The 22,762-nt window shown below is 35.5% G+C and overlaps 1 protein-coding gene across 1 annotated transcript in view; it reads right to left on the bottom strand.

Annotated features, from left to right (window-relative positions):
• The window catches only part of LOC145660707 (protein amalgam-like), a 114,615-nt gene that overhangs the window by 7,583 nt on the left and 84,270 nt on the right, over positions 1–22,762 (bottom strand). The window contains exons 8-11 of the mRNA XM_081726059.1: positions 19,085–19,227; positions 16,963–17,167; positions 9,551–9,619; positions 4,473–4,611 (exon numbers count right to left, since the gene is read on the bottom strand). Of these exons, the coding sequence (XP_081582185.1) occupies positions 4,511–4,611; positions 9,551–9,619; positions 16,963–17,167; positions 19,085–19,227 (518 nt within the window). The 3' untranslated portion in view covers positions 4,473–4,510. The remainder of the gene's footprint in view (positions 1–4,472; positions 4,612–9,550; positions 9,620–16,962; positions 17,168–19,084; positions 19,228–22,762) is intronic.

Below are 22,762 nucleotides of genomic sequence, written 5' to 3'. Positions count from 1 at the left end.
CACAGAGCTCTGTTGTTAAGAAGTGGTTTCCTGACATGCATATCCAAAGGTTGTGGTGGTCACCTAACTCTCCAGACATGAATCCTATTGAAAATTTGTGGCATATCATGTCTCGCAAGCTTTCAAGGAAGTGCTTCCAAACAAGAAAGGAGCTTATTGAAACTGTGGTACAAGTTTGGTTCCATGAGTTAGACGAATTCTTGTGCCAGTCTCTAGTAGACAGCATGCCAAGTAGGTTGGCAGCACTGAAAGCGGTACATGGGAAACATACAAAGTACTGAATGGGGTATATACACAGTGAAGGGTTTTTATACACTTAACAATACTGTTCAAGAAAACTCGCATCCATTTCTTGTTCATTAATGAGATGTTAACATGTGTTCATACATACAAAGTGCATGAAAACAAATATGTTCATACTTTTTGTAATAATGGTTATTTGTAGCTTATTATTATATAATATATTGTATTTGAATCTTTTGTCTCTACATATGTAGTAGATAAAACATCGAACGATATATAAAAATAATTTGAAACAATTGCAATTAATATCTGTCATAATATATATAAAAATTCGCAAAATATATCGATTTTTCTTAGGTGGTGCAGTTATTTTGTAATAGACTGTATATATATATATATATATATATATATATATATATATATATATATATATAAATCCGTAACATTGATCTCCTGAAAAATATATGTTTTGTTCATTATTTTATTATCATTAATTTAAGCTTTAATAATTGATCTTAACTGTTCCTGCAACTTTAGAGTGATTATTTTCCCAACAGGCCCAAATACATAAGAAAAGGCCTCTCTGTTTATAAATTTAATATTTACAGAAGTATTATAAATTACGGTCGATTTATAAATATTACAATACTAGCATCAATTTACCTGCTTCGTTGGGTCAAACTAAGAAAAAATAGTAATATGTTCCGTTAATAAGTCACTTTTTACTATTACTGAAGGCTCTCTGATATCGGTCTTTTTCCATCATATATATATACAGTATATATATATATATATATATATATATATATATATATATATATATATATATATATATATATATATATATAGAGAGAGAGAGAGAGAGAGAGAGAGAGAGTGTGTATCAAAAATGTACAGGAAAATTTTAGGAGTGGATTTCTAATGGGTAGACAAGTGAAAAAGGTCATATTACCATATGTCGGGAAATGCAGTTACAGAGTTACGGCCCTTGAGCCGCCTGACGGTGTGAAATAGATTCTGGACGCCCCTCAATATGACTCTATTTAAACAATAGTTCAGCTCCTAATTAACAAGGAGAAGGCAGACTTTGGTAAGTGAACTTCGGGGCCATCTTTTGCGAGGTGGTAGTGCACATATAAAGAGTTAATATTACAAACTGGGAGAGCGCAATGGGCAAAAGTAACCGAGAAAAACCGTCTTAAAGTTTTCTACTTGCCGCATATATCGTAAGACGCGCTAACTCATAAAATGGCAGCGTGGCAGAGTGAGGCTCAAACGCAAAGGGACCCGGGTTCAATCCCCTTTCAAGTCAAACTTTTATTTTTGTTTTTTTGCTTCAAACAATAAAATAGCCATTTGTAACTATATGCAAAATATTAATTCCCCATATGTTTATAATGTATTAAAACAATAGAAATTTTCAATCACTTGTAAAATCTTTCAATGTTCCGTGTTACCTAGAGTGCGAATGAGCGCGAGCCCAGTTGAGAGAAGTGATCGCGAGCCCGAGTGAGCGCGAGTCCAGTTGAGACAGGTGAGCGCGAGCCCGAGCGAGCCCAGTGGAAAATGGCCACCTCTGGTTGCTACAACCAAAGGAGATTTCCCCCTCATTCCCCTTGTAATTCGCACACTGTCAACAGATGTAGACACGAAGCTTCAAGAACATTTTTACAAAACAACTGTGGTAACTATAATATTTACGGAAGAGATTAAATTTTGTTCCTAGTTAACATGGATTATTGAAAGATTTTACAAGTGATTGAAAATTTCTATTGTTTTAATACATTATAAACATATGGTGAATTAATATTTTACTTATAGTTGCAAATGGCTACTTTATTGCTTGAAGCAAAAAAACAAAAATAAAAGTTTGACTCGAGTGGGAATCGTACCCGGGACCCTTTGCACATAAGTCTCAGGTTGTTCTCACTCTTCCGTGCCGTCACTTGATAAGTTTGCGCGTCTTACGATATATGCGGCAAGTAGAAAACTTTAAGACAGTTTTTCTCGGTTATTTTTGTCCATTGCGCTCTCCCAGTTTGTAAAATAACCTCTTTATATGTTCACTACCACCTCGCAAAAAATGACCCCGAAGTTCACTTACCAAAGTCTGCCTTCTCCTTGTAAGTTAAGAAGATAATTTTGGTATCAATATCTTCCTGAACACTGCGGAACAGTGCTGGAGGCATCACTAGCAAAAGCGTACTCACGGCAGATAGTCGGCCGTTAGCAAGGACTGCACTTGCTGAAGGTGATATGGATACAGGCTCGCTCAACGACATACGCGCCATATTTGCATGTGGTTTACACGTAGTTCATCCTTCAGGAAGACATTGATATCAAAATTATCTTTCTGGCAGCTTAATTAGAGGATTAGCTTACTAAATTAATGTGTATTGTTTTAAACCGCTCATATAACATCTATTACTAATGTTTTTTTTTTTTTATTGTTTAGTCGTACATGTATTGCGAAACAGGTCATATGTGTTTTGAGAAAGTGCTTGTCAAGATGATGTGAGTCATGACGTCATCTGTTTGGTCTTCAAGAGTATAAAGCAAAAGGTTTATTTTGTTCTCTCGCAAACGCTAAGAGGTTTCGTGGGATCCAAGAGCACACACACACACACACACACACACACACACATATATATATATATATATATATATATATATATATATATATATATATATATATATATATATATATATATATATATATATATATATATATATATACACGAGGGCAAGTCAAAAATTATCTACACTTTTGTCATAACTTTTCTTACATTGCGCACTTTGTCTTCTGTCCTCGAATATTTTATTGTTATACTGTTGTAGTAATCCTGTGAAAGTGAGATTTTAATTCCTCCATTTTTCTTCCTTCTGTATCAGATATATCATGGCTGCTCCATTAGAAGTTTGCACCGAAGAGGAACAACGAGCAGTGATCCGATTCCTCTGGTCGGAGGGTGTCAAAGGGTCAGACATTCATCGCAGGACTATCATCGCAATATGGGAGAAGTGCACTATCACGTAAAACTGTGTTTTTGTGGCTCGAGAAGTTTAAAAGTGGTCGAACAAGTGTAACGCATGAAGAGGGAGCAGGACGGCCATCAACCTCCATTACAGATGACAACATTCAGCAAGCTCGAGAGATGGTTCTGGCGAATAGACAAATAAGGTAGCAGCTGCTTTGAACATCAGTCATGGCTCTGTCCATCATATCATCCACGACGAGCTTCGGTTGCCTCAGATTTAGACGTGTAAAATGCGGTGCAAAAATGGCTTGACGACCAACTGAAAACCTTTTATATGGAAGGAATACGTAAGCTCGTTGACCGTTGGGCCAAGTGCATTGATAAGGAAGGAGATTACGTAGGAAAATGATGTGCATAGTATAATCCTAGCTTCATGTAAATAAACTGTAGAATGTAAAGTGTAGATAATTTTTTACTTGTCCTCGTATATATATGTTGTCGACATGACCATCAAACCGAGTACACGTAACGCATTGCGTACACCACTTAATATTTTTCAAGTGATTTTGAAATCTGTACGTTAACACAAGGCCAGGTCCAGAGCGGCTTAAACTTTTGAAAAAAAAGAATCTTTCAGAAAAAAGTCCCTATTTTTCTCGAATTCCTCTTTTCAAGTATATAATACCGATACTACAGACATGTTAATTTATACCGTTTGGAAGGTTGCTTTATTCTGAAGAGAATGAGGCACGAACCTCAATTCTAGGATAACTAGTGATGATGCAGTAGCTGTTTGACTGCAAGTCTAAAATTTACCTTAAAAATCCCAAAAGGGTTAAGTCTGTTCTTTGCTAAACTCAGTCTGACTTTCTTGAATTTTAGTGAATTACTTAAAGACAATGAAGGACCTAAAAATGTAGAAAGTAAACCAAATAGTATCTACAAAACACTGTTAAGCAAACTAAAACCCCTTTGCAAACATTTTCTTATACATTAGAAATTTGGATGCACAGTTTATGATATCATGATTATTGGTCATCAAAATTTATGCAATTTATAGATTTTAAAACAAGTATTAGTTCATATAATGGCGTTTTGCAGACACTATCTGACTGACTTCCTCAGTTCTTGATATTCTCCATATTCAATTTTTTAAAGAAAGGTACGAGTGAAGTTAGCGAAGACCTTTAACATTGTAAACCTTCTTGCATTCAATTTATCAAACAGTAGAAAGGAATATATAGAACCTACCGGAGGTTACTTCTTCACACATTCACTTCAGGCTGTCGTCACACTTTGTTAAGTAGCATGAGAAGCAGGAATAGAAGCAGAGATGGGTTGTGAAGAGAACTGGACTCGCTTCGAACTTCAAACACAGCTGCTACTTCCGCTATGTTACAAGAAAGAATTAATAGTAACGTATGGATAAATTTCATTGATAAATCTAAATTTAAAAGAATGTCAAATTACCATTCTTATAAATCTGTGATCTGTCATATGTTTATATATTTAGAACAGAGTAAGTTCGACTTACCTCGGATTCATATTCCCTAGATTACATTCATTGTTCAGCTATGAGAATATTCCGAATAGTACACAAACATGTATAACACGGATTAATGTGTATGATTTTTTTCTTCTATCTTTTCCCACTTATGTAGAGTAAACGTTTCTGATGAGTCTTCTCATCCCAGACTTGCGCTTTTGTTCTAGCCATTGTCCTCTTTGCTGCCTTATTAGCCTCCGTTAAGCTACATTTATCCTCTTCTGTCCCAGAAGCATCTATTTTTTTCTTTATCTCTCTCTGTGCGTCAAAAGCTTCGTGCACTTCGTTGTTCCACCATCACGGCTCTTTCCCTGCAGAGATGCTCTTTCTGAAGTTCTACCCAAGATCTTCTGTGTTGCAACTAGAGTGATCCTGTTTACGCTTCGCCATTTTTGCATATCCTCTTCTAACATGTTTACTTCTTCCATAACAGTTTCTTTGGACAACCCCTTAAATTTTCCCCCTTCAGCCTCCATCGTATAATTTTCAGCTCTCCATTTCGCGGCCTTTATTGTATCTACTCGCGAACTTTCAGTCTACGCTGCGAGACTAATCTATCAGGGCCACGATTTCATTGTTTATTACTTTGCAATTTTTAATTTCCTCTTTCCTCCTCTGAAAATAAATATTGAAAGTAGCCAAATCGAACGTTCCTTTCTTCCACACCCTAGCCACCATGTATTTTCTCAATCCCTCCTGTGCTTCTAGTGACGCTCATTTAAATCACCACCCACAATTGCTCTTTCCTCTATCAGGATGCTGCGAAGTTTGTGGTCCAAACTCCTAGCAGCCTATTTGCGGAGCATACGTGTACATTACATTGATGGTACTTATTGCTCCGGCGATTCTTGTATTCTTGTACCATACTACCTTTCAAGTCACTAGAAAGAACAATTCCCACTTCGTTTCCCCCTTGTTGATTTGCTCTATAAAGTAACTTGTAGCTGTCTTCTAGCTCTCTTGTCTTAATACCTTTCTATCTTGTTTCTTGCATGCACAGGATCTCCAACTTTCTTCTTTTTATCAGATCTACAATCTGTCTTCCTCGTATTCCTACTTGTACCGCTGCATGGACTGGCTTCTTTAACATAGTCCATCCTCGACTCGGCAACCCTTGCCTATTCCTTACAAAAGTCGGGCGAAGCCTCTGCACGTCGCTTACGGGGTACGCTCTAGCATTTTCCGATACCATATTTAGAGAACCCAACATATGATTTTGGCGTAGCTTTTATAACTAGATGGCTTTCTTGACGTCAATTCTTCATATTTTCCCTAACTTGAGACTGGTACCAAGCTGGGCTGGATTCCTCCCCTAATGCCTGAGTTGAATAACTATATCTGTTCTGAACTTATTTTTGGGTGCTGATTTTACATCTGACTTTAAAATTGACACTACAGTACGTTCTTCTATTAAGATTATTATTGGATTCTGAATATTAAGTATTTTTCAGTTATTTAATTTCTTCAATATTTTATTTCTTGAGACTTCGATATTTTTCCACTGGTATAGGGAAAATGTGACGGTAACTAAATCGTCATTATTTTTGTTGTCATTAAAATAGAAATAAATGCCTTTAAATCTAGAATCAAATGTGATCAAACGATAGAGCTAAAGCAACGTCAAGATAATATATTTCACATACGTTTTGCTATTTGTGCAGAATTATTTTGTACATGTAGCAGTGGAGGGAAACTAAGAAACTAAGCTTTTCCAAAAAGAAGAAACATTCATATTTCTAGCTTAATACTCCAGGTGCTTTAAAAAAATTATAAGGTAGTGAGAATAATTCTCTTCTAACCGTATATCTTATAAATAGCCTTTCGTTTGCAGAAACCAAATTGATTTAAATTCTAACGACTCTTCTAATTAATGTAGATCAGCGAGGGCTCTTATTCTGTGTTATCACTAGAATGAAATTAACTTCGAAAGCGAAACGTTGTTTTCGTCGACACTGTTGATTTCGTTATAATGTTATGTTGTTAGTATCTCGATTCATGAATGAATGTGCGGAGGAAACCGTATCTTCTTCTCCATATAGAAAAAATAAATAAATAAATAAATAAATAAAAGTTGCCCTTAAAATGCACATGGCTGAACATATACCAAATAAGATGTTATGTTCTTGTTTTTAGGAATTAGATTTCTGGGCTGTGGGCATCTAAGACCATTTAGCCCGTCACGTATATGAGGGATGACGTCCCTCGGCGAGCACACTATCTGATGAAAGGAAAGGAAGGAAGCGGCCCGGGGCACGGATGTTAGGTACCATCCCGACATTTGCCTGGTATGAATGAGGAAAATCCAGGAAAATCCTCACTCAGGATGGCTGGTCTAAAAAAGCTTTTATACTTTTTCGACTAAGTGTCCCCACCGGGAATCGAACCCGGGACCGCTCGCACCAAAGGCGAGAGCGTTAGTGACTATTCCACGAGGACCACTTATTCTTGCTATTGTGTATGACTAGTTGTTTTGTTTTGTTTTAAAACACGACTACAACTTTTAACCAAGTGTGGATTTGCTCCCTTTGCGTCCTACTTGCGTATAGCTGTTTGTGTTATTAATATAAGCGATTTTCACTAAATCTGACAGTTTTTACTAAAACGTCCAATGAACTATAAAGAGATAGATTCAACAGAGAAAAACAGATATGATTCTACGTGTACTTCTAAATATATCCGTGAAGTTCCACTTGAATAAGGAAAATAAACTGAATTACTTAGTTTCGAAACCTAAATCTTTTACAAGTAGCAAGCAGGACTTTTAAGTTTCAACAAGCGGATTCTCTCAGCGGGATTCTTCAAGTAGAATTTCCAGTTTTTACAGCAATTGTTGGCACACAAAAAGCTGAAGACGATAGCAATTAAAAAAAAAAAATCATATTCGATTTCAGCATAGCAGAATTAGTTAAGGAAACCTCAATGAAACGACTTCAATGAGATACTTTGCCTCTTTTATAACATTATATCTGATTGTAGCTTTGGACAAGAGTACTGCAACTGAAGATTTTGCAAACTCTTCAATCAAAACCAGAAGAAAAAAAAACTATTCTAGTATTTCGCGGTGACACCTTGTAGAATAACATACTTATTCAAGAAAAGGTTAGAAATATTTGAAACATAATTTAATCTAGTTATGCACTATAGAAACAAAGAAAAAATAGAACACACTAATCGTTACGTATTTTTAGAATAAACTTTCTCTAGGAATTAAAAATTTAATGTAGATTTTTCTTTTTAAAAAATTCAAGGAAGAAATCAAAACACGAGACTTGTTTTTGCCAAGCAAATGCTTGTTGCCACTTACAGTAAGTACCAACACCCACAGGCAGTTTTCAATGTCTCTTAATTACTCTCGAGCTTCAAGTAATCAAACGGATTGTAGGAATTATCTTGTAGAAGTCAACCCACTACTATTCAGTTGAAATTTTGAATAATAATATTATTAATAAATTTACTCCTGCTATAACCAAACAGAAAAAATAATTGTTGTTGTTAAGAAGCAAATCTAGATTCAGCAACAAAACATTAACTATTGACAGAATCTTAGCAATAGTCCTTGAAATCATGAGGAAAGTTGAAAGAAATTAATTTTGATGTTTAATACGTAGATTTAGTCTTTAATGCATTCCTTTAAGAATTTGCTGGAAAGCATTTTACTCTAACCGTAACAGCTTCAAAGAAAACGCGGGAAAAGTCTCTTGTTGTTAATGACAAATAATTAAATTTATAATAAATTCAATAATTAATAGTAGTAACATGCCAACAAACAAAAACAACTGGAATCCGATACTCAATGATTTAAAAAATATATATATGAACGAAGTACAGGGTGTATCAAAAACAACTTTACAACTTCGAAAACTCATGTTTATTTATTCATTTACCTTACAGACTTTTTTTTTTTTTGCCCTTTTGTAGCAAAGTACATCGTTTTGACTCACGTAGTACACCAGTTCAGAAACAAGCCACCGCAAGCGTTAGCGACAGTTGCGGCAAAGATGGCTGCCTTTACTGGTCCCGAGCGTGCTAGTTGTGTGTTTTGGTTTGAAGAATCTAAGTTTGCGATAACTGTGCAACGTAATTTTCGTACAGAGTATGATAAAGATCCTCCCAGTAGGCCTACTATTTATCAGCGACATAAGTGTTTTATTGAAACTAGATGTTCGCTGAGACACAATAAATCTTCAGATCGTCTCCGTACCTCTGAAGACGTTGTAGAGCAAGCGAGACAAAGCTTTGTGAACAGTCCTACAAAATCAACCTGGCGTGCTTCTCGACAGCTGGGCGTCCCGCACATGACAGTTTGGCGTGTGTTGAGTAAACGGTTGCATCTACCGTTTTCAGATGTAGGATGCTCAGAGCTAGGATCTACCTCGCAATTGAACAACTCACACCTGACATGTCGCAGCGGGTTTGGCAAGAAATGGACTTCAGATGGAATGTGTGCTGCATCACCAGTGGAAGCCACATTGAACCTTTTTAGGTATAAATTTAAAAAAAAAAAATGTATTTTGCTACAAAATGACACCAAAACAATATCTGTAAGCTAAATACATAAATCAAAATGAGTTTCCTAAGTTGTAAAGTTGTTTTTGATACACCCTGTATAATTAGAATAGTAGACTATAAGAAGGGATATATTTAGCGAACTTGAAAAGACAGAAAGCCAATATGAAATAGCAAAATACTTAAATAAACCGAATTAATATCTCAATAATTCTAACAAGAGCACAGCATCTAGTGTTTCAACGCAATAGATGCTAATATACTTCTAGATTCTAACCTGGTGTAATCTCAACTTCCTCTATTTGGTCTTCAATAATTGGTACGGTTGGTTCTTCCTCTTCCAAATCTGAAATAACAGAAAGAAGAAAACATTATTTTGTAACAGTCCTGACAGCCAATGAAATTAAAGTCTCTAAGTATGACCTAATATTAATCTCTATTCATGTAGATAACAATTTAGTATTTAAATGAAGTACCATGATACACAGAAAATAGTTTCTTTATATCACCAATATGTCACATCAAAAATAACAAAAAAGTCAAGATAAACAAAATTTTGTGAAAACTCGTGGGTTTAAATCCACTTGCTTATATGCGTAGATTGTCCGAGAAGTACCGGACCTGACGTATAGATGGTGGTGGTTGTTTCAAAAATAGTACTATGGTCGAAAGTACCAACCTTATAAAGCTTAAGTTGGAAGTTTGAAGATGCTATGTTGTTTAGTATTTGTTTGATAGCCATCAATAATGAACGCTCTCATTGAATTTATAAACATAGAGAAAATAGGTCATCGTTAGGTGATTCAATACTTTCATTTAAGAGGTCTCAGTCCAATCAATAGCAAAGTCTAGCTAGATTCTACTTTGGGTCAATCTGCTTCTTCGTTTACAACAGTAAAATATTGGGTGGCAGAGTGTAAATTAGGCCATACGAGCTGCAAAGACGAACATCGCTGTGGTCGGCAAAACGAGATGACCACTCCAAATATGATGAAGAAAATCCACAAAATGGTATTGAATGACCGTCGACTGAAGTGTGTGAGCTGGCAGACATAATAGGCATTTCAAAACATGTATGTACCTAGGTAGAATATTAACTAAACATTTGGACTGAGAAAGCTGTACGTGAGATGGATGCCGCGTTTGCTCACAATGGAACAAAAAACAGCGTCATGAGCAGGTTTTAATCGAGTGTTTGGCTAGGTTTCACAACAATAAAGATTAGTTTCTGCGCCGATTGATAACCATGATAAAACATAGGTCCGTCACTTCACACCTGAGACGAATGAACATTCAAAACAGTGGACTGAAATTGGAGAATCGGCTCCGCAGAAGGCAAAGACAGTTTCATCTGGTGGTATGGCCATGGTGTCAGTTTCGTGGGATAATTTTCATTATCTTCAGAAAAGAAAAACAGTTAGTGGTGAGTATTATGTAAACTTAGTGCAGCATTTGAGTGATAAAATTAAGAAAGTGTTATTTCATGAAAACAATGCACCAGTTCTCAGATTTGTTATCGCGATGGCCTAAATCAATGAATTGAAGTTCCAATTGCTTCCTCACGCATCCAATTCCCCAGATTTAGCCCCCTCGGATTATTTTCTCTTTCCATACTTGAAAAAATGGCTAAGTGGTAAAAGATTTGCCAAGAATGAAGAGGTGGAATCTGCGGCTAGTGACTGTTTTGAGGAGTTGGACAGGTCATACTATAAACAGAGTATCGAAGCTACTCGTATTAAACGTTGCTGGGAACTAAAAGGAGACTAGGTTGAGAAATAAAGATAGTTTTTCCCAAACATTTTGTTCCCTTTGTTAGGTCGGGTACTTTTTCAGACTATTCTCGTACATCTGAATTAAAGAAATTGCGAAACAGGAATAGGAAACGAATTATCAGAAAATAGTGAAACATAATTACAACAAAGGCAGTACACTATGAGAACTTTCACTAGAATACTTCATTAGATAGGAGAGAAAGAAAGGAAGTTAAAGATAAGAAGCGTCAAGGTGAGCGCCATATTGAAATATTTCAAACACTTCTCCAGAAATAATTCTTTATGAAAAACTGTTATCTTCATAATTTCGATGCCATTTCAAAGCCAATTAAACACTTTAGACATAGAGTTTGAACAGAAGTTTCTCGTTCTTTTGAATACTTTCGGAAGATGGATCAAATCTTACCACATTTCATTTGTAAGAAATCGACTTTCTCATTGACTAGCTCCTCTCGGGTTGTTACGAAAGTTGAAAATTTTATCATTTAATAGAGCATTTAGGATTTCATTCAATTTTTTTCAACTTCAGAAGGAGAACACAGTGGTATCCTATATATTACTGTTATTTTCGATTAAATTTCCAATGTTATTTTAGATCAAAGTAAACATTAAAAAAAAAAAAAGTATATATTCCTAATTGCCATTTTTTAGGATCAAAAACTTTAAGATTTTCTCTTTTCAAAATACAGCCACTGAATTTGACACATGCGACTTAATAACTAACTGGTTCATGCTAGCTTTGCTATATTAAATAATTTACACTAAAATACAAATTGCTGAGCAAAGTAACGTTTATTTAAAAATAATAAATGTGTGACAGTTTTGCCAACTAACTGAATTGTGACAGTGTTTGATAAAGCCAAAATCTTCAGTTAGTTGGCGAAACTGTCACACATTTATTATTTTATAATAAACATTGCTTTGCTCAGAGATTTGTGCTTTTAGTGTAACTTACATGCGATTTAATATGTGATGTTTTCGTTTGAAACTCTATATGCAATAGGAGAAGCCTGTACGAATTAAAGGCTTTATCCTATATACAATAACCAACAACGTTCAAACTAACATTTAAACGTTATATATTGTAGACTCAAGAATACGTGTAATAAGTTCAAGTCAGTGATTATACTAGGTAATTAACAATTAGCAAAAGTAGAATGTACCAGGAAACAAAACCCCTCAAACAGTCTTGTTCATTATTAAGTCTCATATCCTGATCTCGAACCAAAGATCTCTCATATCAGAATTGACTGGTCTACCATTCAGTCACCATGCTGCCACAATCTAGTTTCGTAGATTGTATAGTATTATTGTGTATTTTAGACTTTCAAACCATGCTATGCTTAAGTTTCGGAAGCCTTATAGAATAGCTACGTCCATCTGTCTGTCTGTCGATGGACATCAGAGCAAAACGTTAAAAGATATCAAGAAGCAATCAGCATCCCGAGAATAGGTTTCATCTCCTCCGTTAACCCTCTATTAGAACCGAAAGTGGCAGAAATAAAACCATTTTTGGTTTCAACGGCTATCGCTAAAGAACGAAAACGGTAACAGATAGCAACAAGTGCTTTTTCGCAATCGATTCAGCGTCTTACAAGAACATCATCATCACCCACAACACTATTTAGAGAAGCATATTCCTTGATAAGTCATTTATTCAAATCGTATTAAGGGGGGCGAGTCGCCTCAGTGGTAGAGCGTTCATCTCCGGTGCTTGGGGTCCCTGGTTCGATCCCAGCTCACGCCGTGTGGACTTTGTGGTGGACAAACACCGTTCTCGTGGGTTTTCCCGGCGTTCTCCCGTTTCCTCCTATTTTCTTCATTCCACAATTTCATTCATTACTCATCATCACCGCAGTGGCGGCTCGTAGAATTTAAAAGTGGTGGGGCACATCCAAAATACCTACATACTAGGGCGTCTATATATATATATATATATATCATTAATAATCTACTATAGTAAAATACCAATTAAAAATTTTAATTATGTCGGTGGATAGTCTTGCCTCCCGCCCCCTTCCATAATCTGAAATAATCTACTGCTACACACTAGGATAATATTAGGAGTGACCATTCTTTTGAATCCTGCCATCGTTGAAGATCAGTAGCGTGATATTCAGGGATGTATTTAACATTTTTGCCACCTTCGAGCCATTGTAAAAATGCCGCCCCGTCAATAACAATAGATTAAATACCAGTATAGCAAGGGCGCCTATGTTAAGGTTTCCAAGGGGGGGGAGGGGCAAGTATAAGCGACGTTTCAAAAATAGTTTCAAATTTTGCTGTAACTAATGTAAAAATTCTATTGGATTTTCGATATTCTGAAGTACAATTTCCTCTAGGGGGCAAGCGCCCACCTTGCCCCCCTGATGGGCACCCTTGCAGTATAGAAATTCTGAGACAGTTGCTGATTATGAAACCAAGTTCATAAGATCAGCCAAGTTCAAGAATAAAAATAAAACATTGAAACATTCAAATTTCTTGCGTTGTAGGCTCGGTTGATATGTTTGAAAACTGTAGGTAATTCTGGAAGTTTATCAACAATGGAAATGTTTTAAAATTACGATAAAAGAATAAGGTGTCAACAATACGAGAGGGGAAATAATTGATGTAAATTAATAACTAGAATGTTAATTACTTACTTCTTGCCAAGCAGATTTTTTTATATATATTTACAAATCATATCACCATAACTATGCATAATAAATAAATACCTGAAATTTCCAAAGCTGGTATTAAAAAAATGATCTCAGAAAACTCGCCGTCCCAGGCCATCACCCATGTTGGCCCATGTGTAAAAACGCCCCTGATTGATATTTTGGGTAACGAATTACTTATTTGTTTTTAACAATAAATTGTTTCAACTACTATATGTCCATTTCCTTCAATTATGTGTGGTTTCTTAATTACTTTTCTGAGAAACATTATATAGGTAAAGTGTAGCTCACTATTTGAAAATACGATTGCAGATGCCGATTGGTAACTTATGCGTGTAAATTTTAGGTCAATGTATTGTAAATTAACTGCACCATGGTGGCAACCCTTAATATGTCATTCGCTACACCCGGAAAGGCCAAGCATAAACCTTTTCCAACCCCAAATTCTGAAAATGGCTTGACCCTCCTTCCCCCTTCCCCCTCCTTACGTTCCACTCTGTACAGAGTTGAGTTTCCTTGTCGCGACCTTCTTACCGCTGTATGTTCCATAAGACAGAGCGCAGCGCCTTATGCGACAGGTCTCAACATTACTGTGTCCATTTTCAATGGACATAGCCATAAGATCCCCTGCCACCTCTGATGATACTGTCCGCTACCGCTGGGCTACTGTCAAAGCATAAAGATTGTAAGTCCGCAACCAAAAAACAACCGTCGCTGTGTTGCCAAGTTTCGTCTATCCTACGAGAGCGCATAACCACAGCCTCCTTCACTCGCAAACACGGCTGTGGCGGAACAAATACTAACTTTATAAAAGAGAAAAGAAAAAAGAAAAAAAAAGCTTCTGTTAATGTATTAGTACTGATTTAATAATTGCAGTTGTATTTACATCATGAATGCCAGGGCACGTGACCGGGTGCCCCTTAAACAGATCCGCCGCTGCATCACCGTCTCCTTTAGCTTAACCGGCATAACCGTGGAACGTAAAACTTAAAAATTTCATTTCATTTTTCAAATGGTATTAGACAATATGTACTGCAGTGAATATTGTTTAGAAAATACAGATATAAGAATATTAAATTATGAACCGAGAAATACATGGACATTGGTACCATTAAACTATAAATGTGCAATGTTAAAGCGAGTTACAAAATCTTATATATATATATATATATATATATATATATATATATATATATATATATATATATATATATATATATATATATATATATATATATATTTAATGAATGTTTCAAGTTTATGACAAGGAACTATCTGGAAATTTATGACATTATCGTTTAATCTATATCTGGTATATTTAATGAATATGACAATAAAGTGACATATTTTAGCTTAGTGGGTGTAAGAGTTGAGTTGAGTTGATTTTGAGTTTAACGTCCCTTTAGCAGCGAGGCTATGTGAGACACGGACCTACTGATTAACGTGGAAGCCGAACCACATGAGCTCCCGCCGGGAATCGAACCCGGGTCTCCCAAGTGGGTGTAAGATATTGAGAAGTTTGGCTAATGTGTTTTAAATGAAACTTCAGTTATGTTGCTTCGAAAATTGTATTTTAGAAAGGTAACTATTTTCATTTGAATCTTGATTTTAAGATAATTTTGAATTTATCAAATTTATATTTTAACATTCTTACAAGGGTTTTAACCTTCTCAGTTAACAATTATATTATAATTCGTTACTAATATTGTCCTCCTATCTGCGCCTAGGTCTTCCTAATGGACGTTTTCCGATTGGTCTTCCAGTTAAGACTTTGAAAGCGTTCCTCCTTTCTTCCATTCTGACTACATGACCTGCCCACCTAGCCTCCTAGACTTGATGACCCTAACAATGTTGGGTAAACCATATAAATTATGTAGTTCCTCGTTATGAAGTTTCAGCTATTTCCCATTCTCGTTCTTCTTGGGTCCGAATATTCGTCTCAGGATTTTGTTCTCAAATACTTTCAGTGTACAGTTATTATTATTATTATTATTCAACTTTAGTAGCGGAAACTGTCTGACTTTCTTCACTATTCCTCAATCCCAGCTTTTCATTCGTATCCCGGAACCTTTACATTGTCCAGTATTTCACATTTATAGCTCTTGTATCTACTATCTTCTCTGATGATTTTCGAACGGACACGTTTCCTTGACTGTAGTACTCATACTTTCACCTAGCCACACATTCTTCCTTCGTAAGATTCTAGTACATTATTCAATAGGCTAACAATGACACTTAATACCTTGGGGAGAAACGGAACAGAATAAATGTCTTTTAACAAGGAATTCAATAGTTATTTAATTCTACTAACAAACTAATAAAGTATTTTGTAGAAAATGTGGAGTAGAAGCACACTTAATGCAACTGGGAAAAAATGTTAAAAGTCCATAACAATTTACTCAACATATTAAAAAAAAAGAGAGAAAAAACAACGTGGTTTATAGATTACTTTAGCATAATCTGCCAGGTATGTTAAATATGTCTTTCTCTATTCTAATACTTTGTTCAAAATATTCTTGGTTTCATTGTTATGAGTAAAAATTTGTTCACCTTCACGTTACGAACAGATCGTGTTCTGCTGTCAGCTTTGGCAATTTTTTTCTGGTTTTAACCGGATTTCTCTAACATCCTTCTCTTAATTCTTTTCTGAACTTTCACGAGATGTTCAAAAGATTGAAAATGAAATATTCGAGTTTAACAACCCACGATTATGCCCTTTAGGCTAAGGGAGACGACGATTAAAGCAAGTGAATGATGGCAGAAGAATTGGTGGAATGAGAAAGTGGGAGGAAACGGAAGTACCCCGAGAAAACCCATGGCCACGATGTCCAACACAAACTCACTTGGCCGGGGATAGAACCAGGGAACCAACGCACCAGTTGTAAGCGCTGTACCACTGACCCACCGTGCACCCCGCGAGATATTCAGTCTTGAAAGTTAAGTGGTTTTTATATTCTTTTGTGCTTAAGTATCATATGCGAACATTCTATTTTGATTTTCTTTTATGCGCTTCGTTTCAGAAAAGTAAGTATTCCGAGTATCTATATAAAATATAAAAACAGGATTGCTAAATTAAAATAATTCACATGTGTTACACATTCTGTACAAACATTGCTCTTTTATACAGTACTATATCACCTTGTTCACTGAAGAATGCATAAAGTTGAAATATCTGAACAAATAAAAGTAACAGCAGCTTTAAAAATTTTCGTTAATTATTTTAGTTTTTCCTTGTCTTAAACAGAATACTTGTCACATACCTGCACCTTCAGTAGCAAACTTAAACACTTCTGATGGTTTGCTCCATCCGTACTTATTTCTTGAAAGTAACATTACTTCATATACTGTGGAAGTATTCAAGCCGTAAAGTGTGTATGACTTAGAATGGATTGAAGTTATGTCTCCAGGGTCTGCTGGAATTACAAGCTGCGTCCAATTATTTGGAACCTCTTGATCTGTAATTCGCTGTAAAGAAAAAAGTCAAATCGGTTAAATTTACATAACTTTGCGCATCCTTTGAGAAAAATATTCTCTAAACGTATCCTTTTCGTGTTTACATATTTTTATTTTACAGCTTTTAAGATTTTTTTTTAAAAAATAAATAATATTAATTTCCATATCACTTACTCTCTTTTCCATTTTTTGTTTTATATTATTTATTGCATATGCCAAATACACTTTCAGAAAATTAGGCGATTTTATAATCCATGTGACCTATTTCTTCTGGAGCAAATACGGTACAATATGCAACTGTTAGCCTTACTAATTGTTTCTTTGGTTAAAATAAAGTGCCCGAAGGATGTAATGCTAAAATGGAACGTCCGAAAATACAAAAATAACAGGCATTTATGTTGTTATGGTTACAACAACCATCTGAAGGCATAAAATGATAATACCTTATCAAAAATATAACAAAACTATTCCCAAATTAAGAAGCAGATTTAGTTATATTATTTTGACCAACTCTCCCCTTTAATCTGGGAATTGCTTGCATATTTGTCTTTCATTCTGCATATGTAGTCATTCATACCGCACTTAATAATACCCTAGTGCCATCTGCAGAACAAGTTTTAAAAATACTTCAAGCCTGCCGTGACTGGACGAATAGTTATTGTATATATGAAAATAAAACGAATTTTTAGCTTTACGTTTCACGATTATGCTCCTTACGATAAAGGAGATGGATGATTAATGATTTATGGAAAGTGAATGCTTATGAAGTAATTGGTGGCAGAATAATATGTGAGGAAATGGAAAAATCCCGAAAAAACTCATACACATAATATTGTCCACCAGAAACCAGGAATCCTTCAAACCTAGTACCATACCGCGGGGAAGGGGTGATGGCCCCGGGCGCCGAAGTAAGGGGGCGCAAAATTAAGGAAGAAAAAGAAAAGATATAAGTATATAAAATGGAAGGAAAAAGTAGTAAAAGGTGCTCAAAATCAAGGAAAAGCAGGTTTATTTTTGAAAATTTTCTTATGCTTCGCGCCAACCATGGTGGCGCTTCGCCGCTGGTCTGTTGACTTCAGTCATAAGACGTGGCGGGGCAGCCGTCGTATACTCTCGCCCGGACGCTGATTTTTCACGGCACGGCACTGTTCACACCAGAGGTGTGTACTTTACCACTGAGCCGCCGATCTTCTCGTTGTGTATGTACGTTTTATGTGTTTATATCCTACAATGTTTATATGCCAAAACCAGTGACGATACCAGCTTTACTTTCGGGGGGGGGGGGGGATAAGCTTAGATGCAGAGACATTTTTGGGTAGGCAGTTATTTGTTTGTGTACCGAAAAGGATAGTTTTATATTCCTTTACTTACGTTAAAATCCATAATGTTTGAGAGGCAGGGTTAACTTCCTTGAGGGGTGTGCCCGCAAAGCGTCGTCACTGGCTCCCTCATATCCTACAATTGATATGGACTTATATCCTACAATTTATATGTCCTTATGCGCTCACCTTTTGTACGAGAGGTCCCTCGTTCGATCATAGGCCACGTACTTTGTGGTGTACAACGTTGTTTTCGTGGTTTTTCTCGAGATTCCGTTTTCTCCTATATTTTCATTTCACCAATTCTTTGATAATCACTTACATTCGTTACCCAATTGTTTCTTTTAGCCTAAAGGAGACAATCGTAGGACATTGGAGATTTCATTTCGTTTTTTAAAATGATTATTATACGTGCTTATAACCTACAATTTATAGATGTAGCAATCTGGGTTGGGTCCCCAGCCAATAATTTGAACATATATGAAGGATGAAGATACATACCACAATAAATAAATTTTAAAAAATAATGAATAGATTTAAGCCATTGGGAAGTTGAGAGACAAAAGCATCAGTATAAAAGTTTTAAGTAATCAGTACTTTGTAAACTTACCTGATATCTTCTGAAAAGAAGTTTATATTCAATGAGCGGTGCATAGCTATCCACTTCCCATATAAGTGTATAGTTAGACAGAGTATTATTCGATTCAGATGACATAATAGGTTCGCTTTTAAACACAGCAGCATTTGCAACGCCTAAAATAGGAAACATTATGGGTACAAAAATGTATTAAATTTTACCACAAAAATTAAAAGACTATCTCCAAGTCTCGAAAGTGATAAACAACACATTGTGCAAACATTATTAGGGTAAAGAAGGTAATTATAGACATTATACGTGGGGGAGTCCGAAAATAAGTTTTCCCTCTCGTTTTCCCCAGAAAAGGGAGCAGCCTTGACCATCCACCATACAGTCCTGATATTGCACCCCGTGACTTCCATCTGTTTCCGGCTTTGAAGAAGATCCTCGGTGGCAGGCGCTTTAGAAGCAATGCTGAAGTCTCAGAAGCTGTTCGATGCTTCTACCGTATGCAGAGCCCTGAATTTTTCCTGGAAGGGTTTTTGAAGCTTGCATAGACCTGTATGATAAATGTCTCAATGTACGTGGTACTTACGTGGAAAACTAAAACGTACGTCTGATCTTTAATATCACATGCTATTTTTTGAGTTTGCATCCCCACCTCTGTCCACAGTCGCCTGGAGAAATTTATTTTCGAACTCCCTTTCGTATATCAAGGACTAACAATCGCTGAATCAATTTAAACGATTGGGAAGCTAGAAATTAGATTCTAAATGTAAGTGAATCAACCTCACGGTGCGTCAGATTTGTAACAAATGCCCATAACAAATTATAGAACAGCACATGTTACTGATACATGTGAAGCCAATTTAACGGAGCGCCCTACATAATACCGTAATAAATCATGTTACGATTATAACACTCCAGTTTTTAGGCCCCCTAAATTATCAAAATAGAGAATTCTCTAGTTATTTTGGTGATTTTTCTATCTATTTTCTGATCTGGTATCAGTGCTGACACTGATCTGTTTGATTAGTGGTGCCGCCTGGTGTGTGCAAAGGGAAATGAAAAGCTAGTAAATTTTGTGTGAGTGAGAAATGTAGAAACATTTTATTCATTTTTTGCACAGATCAAAAATTTACAGACTAACTATTTTTTTCTTTCTTTGTAGGAAGAATACCATCTGGTGAATCACCTTCAATATGAACATACCGATATTCATTGTTCTGCTTTCTTCAATGGATTACGCCCAAATGAACTAATTTTTAAACAACTGGAACTTTGAACTGCAAAATTGAAACCCATTATAAATTGTGAGAACACTACAGTCATCGCTTATCGCCTACACCTAGACTTTAGTGCTGAGAAATTAAGAAACGAATCGTGTTCTGGTTACGAACAATTAATTCAGATTCTTCACAAGGAAGCCCAATTTATATTAAAAAGTGAAAACCATAAAATCCTAATTTTCAAATCGGATGCAATGCACGTCCAAAAAGAATGTTTTTACCCTCCTATTAGGACTAGCTAATTTTGGAGTAAGCGCATTTTTCTTATACGAAATCAAAAAATTAAAATCAACTTCACCAAATACAAACTCAGAACAAGTATCTAAATTCTCAAATTCAGAAGATTAAAGAGAGTAAGTTCCAGTTAACCCCTTAGTGGCAAATTTCACTGTAGCAGTAGAAAAACTAATTACACAGACATATCATGAAATTCTCCAACTTACGTGTACAACGGTAACTAATGAATTACTTTACTAAATTTTCAAATCTTAGAACAATATTTCAACCTTGTAATTCAAAGTCTTTTACGAACTAAAGTCAACGATATTTTCATTAAACCTGCTTTGGTTCATAGAATTATATAGAATAATCCGAACCTATGAGGTTTTCTAATTGAAAAAGATTTAGGTTTCTTTTGTCAATGTTCTCGATCATATTTTGTGACTTTAATCTGGTCAACGCCAACTTGGACAATACGGATCCAAACACTCGTACACAAAAAATAAAAATTACCATCTTTTATCTAAAAATATAACAATGGATTTCTTACCGAGAAGACATACTTAAAAACTCAAACTTCAAATTTTACAATCTGGATTATCTCTGGTATTTATGAACTGGGTCTGTCGCTTTGCGTAAAACAACAAATGTACGAAATCTACAAAATTCCAGCACAAGCACGTTTTCAATACACGGACTGCTTTTATGATTTAATCTTTAAAAACTCATCTTCCAATTGTCATAATCATTCGCTATCAAAAACGGAAGAATTTTATTTATATACATCTACTGGATTATTATTGACTACAAGGAAACCTGTTAGTATATCTCGACAATGTAACCACATTATGGCGGTGGACACTATCAACTCCTCATTAACACTTCTATTACAAGCAGTTTGAATTTATTGAGACGGATACTTTAAACCTGCCAACCAGACACTCCACTAATTTTACAATAGAGTAAAGAACTTTGTCTGATAACTTTGACCTCAACTTTATTCCCAAATGTTCAATCTATAACCTCGATGCACGCTTGCTCAAAACGAGAACAAAATAGCTTAAGGTTGGTGTAAAGAGACAAGTTTTGCCAGTAAATGTCACTACAGTCTTCGTATCTCTCTTATGTATTTTTTACTTCTCACGAAAATTTACAATTTTTCTTACAAATTTCAATCTAGAGACTTGAAATTTTTGGAGAAGGAACTTGATAACCTATCGAAGGCAACAATCCGTGCCGATTTCTTATTTTGAATTTTCTTCATTGTTGAAAGAGTTATATTGTTAAAGGTTTGAATATCCCTTTCAACAAACAAGCCATTTCAACAATGAAGAAAATTCTAAATAAAAAATCGGCACGGATTGTTGTCTTCGATAGGTTATGAAGTTCCTTCTCGAAAAATTTGAAATTTCTAGTTTGAAATTTGTAAGAGATATCGTGAATTTTCGTGAAAGGTAAAAAAAAAAAAAATACATGAGAGATACGAAGACTGTAGTGACATCTATCGGCAAAACTTGTCCCTTTAAACTAACCTTAAAGGATCATTTCTTCGAATTCCAATTTCATAGCTTTTTCCCTTGGATCATCATAATTATCGGCGCTATAACCCTTTTACTTATTGTTATCGGCATTTTACCTCATTCCCCCGCAAACACTCATTCGCAACGTATAAATGTAACAGTAATTTTCATTTTTTGTAGGATGATTCTACTCCTGATTCTATTATTATGGCTGTTATTGTTATTACTATTCTTATCCATATATGCCTCATTTATAAACGGATTTGCCTTCAAAGAATTATATCTAGTCCCAAACCGGAAATATCACTGCCCCTTGAGAGAACTGTCCTAGAACAAAATCCACCAGTGGTTGTAGAAACTATATTATTACCAGAATCTACTACCGTAGGCGGACTGTTTATATTTATTAAACTAACAATAGTGCCAACGCAGCCTTATCTTGATAGAAATAACACCAAGTGTTGATTCTGCCTTAGAAATTGGGGACAAAATGTGTTACCCCGATCTTTTCTTACGACAAACACAACTTTTTATACAGCGTCGTTTCATAATCTCGTGCGTTACAATCAGTGTTATTAGTACCTTACCACAAGTGTTTCCAGTGCATTACAATCAGTGTTACCACTGTTTCTTTGTGTCAGTGTTCTCCATCTAAAACTAATCTTTCAGGTTATTTTCCCCAC

The sequence above is a fragment of the Thermobia domestica genome, chromosome 9, assembly GCF_964235325.1.
Source record: "Thermobia domestica chromosome 9, izTheDome1.hap1.1, whole genome shotgun sequence".
Lineage (NCBI taxonomy): Eukaryota > Metazoa > Arthropoda > Insecta > Zygentoma > Lepismatidae > Thermobia > Thermobia domestica.
The sequence above is the reverse complement of the archived record's forward strand: the minus strand, read 5'-3'. Positions and strand labels throughout refer to the sequence as shown.